Consider the following 1,468-nt stretch of genomic DNA (forward strand, 5'->3'; position numbering starts at 1 on the left):
CTTACGTTATCTCCTAACTACTATTGGCTATCAGGCATTGGAGGGGGTTGGTCCCTGTCTTTCCGTACATCCCGAAATCTTCCGAACGCCAGGCCCTGTCTACCCACATTTCCCCACTCTCCATGCCATATAAAGCAGGCTGTAATCTAAGAAGTGCAAAATACTGTCATAGAGGTCACAGAGGTCAAAGGTTTTTAAGGCTCAACGAGTGGCTTAAAGGAAGCCTAGAGAGGTAGAGAGAAGTGTCTTAACACTGAGGTATAGAATTGTGAGTTAGTGCAAAACTATGCGGAACTACTTTGGTTTAAGGCATTATTTGCAGCATTTGCTGCTGTTTGACCACTATGATGTCGATGGATTTAAGGTGGTTCTCAACAAAGGACACGAGCTTGTTAAAAATGCAGGGTCTGAAAATCAGTGCTAAGAGGAGTATTACTATGGGACCGATAAGAGAGGATAGCAAGGTGGTGAGCCATGGTGATTGATCAAACAGTGATGTGAACCAGTCCTGCAATTCCCTGTCCTTTTTTACACTTTCTAATCTCTCTTGCAGCTTGGCCATGGTGTCTTTCACTAACCCTGTGTGGTCTGTGAAAACGCAGCACTCCTCTTTAAGAGCAGTGCACAGCCCGCCCGCTTGTAAGAACAGAATGTCCAGTCCTCTGTGATTTTGCAGAACCACCTCGGACAGTGACTTAAGTGAGTTCACGAGAGCTGTTATGGACTCTTCAATTCGGGATATGTCCTCATCTGTTGCTACCTTTAAAGCGCCGAATTCCTTGTTCTGACGTACCAGGGACGCTATTCCTGTCCCTGCTCCGGCACCTCCTGCAAGCATCAGTACGGCTACGGTCAATGCTATATTGGGCTCCCACTTTGTCAAGTGGTGGTCTGGGACAGTCATGGAATCGTACACATAGCTCTCTGGGTGGAAATAGATCTTGGGGATTACTGTCACTTGGACACAGTACTCTGAGGATTTGTCGAACACCTTTAAAGATATGCAAGGGGTGAGTCCTGTAGAGGAACAGGCCCACTTAGTGTTAATGGCCGGGATTAACCATTTTGCTTGGGTTGTGTAGTATACTTTCCTAATGCATAATTGCCTTTTATGTTGCGGGATTTGGCCTACGCACATCCCGCTGCCGACTATTTCTGTGAGTGTGATGCTTTGTCTGTCCATTTCCCACAGACATTGGGCTGGATTATCGCTGTAGGCTTGTATGGGCGTGTCGTTTATTGCTACGCCTTGGTAATAAGGTGGTTGCACTCCGTAACGGAGCCAACAGTGTTGTGTGAGGTTCAGGTGGGTTTTGTTCAGAACTTGGTAACTAGCTTGTATCAATTTCCAAAGTGGATGTGTAGCACTGGAAGTTGGACTGCTAAAAGTGTGCGGTGTCGCGGGTGTTGTAGGGCGAGTGGTCTGCCTGGGGGTCGTTATACGTGGTGTCTTGGGCCAAGGGTCGTT

The 1,468-nt window shown here is 47.3% G+C and overlaps 1 protein-coding gene across 1 annotated transcript in view; it reads right to left on the reverse strand.

Annotated features, from left to right (window-relative positions):
* The window catches only part of LOC114072918, a gene marked incomplete at its 5' end in the record, with an annotated part of 8,493 nt that overhangs the window by 3,249 nt on the left and 3,776 nt on the right, over nt 1-1,468 (reverse strand). Inside the window, one exon of the mRNA XM_027910738.1 lies at nt 845-991. Within this exon, the coding sequence (XP_027766539.1) occupies nt 845-991 (147 nt within the window). The remainder of the gene's footprint in view (nt 1-844; nt 992-1,468) is intronic.

The sequence above is a fragment of the Empidonax traillii genome, unplaced genomic scaffold, assembly GCF_003031625.1.
Source record: "Empidonax traillii isolate 1590-97213 ecotype Southwest subspecies unplaced genomic scaffold, ASM303162v1 scaffold4467:size14851, whole genome shotgun sequence".
In the NCBI taxonomy this organism is placed as follows: Eukaryota; Metazoa; Chordata; class Aves; order Passeriformes; family Tyrannidae; genus Empidonax; species Empidonax traillii.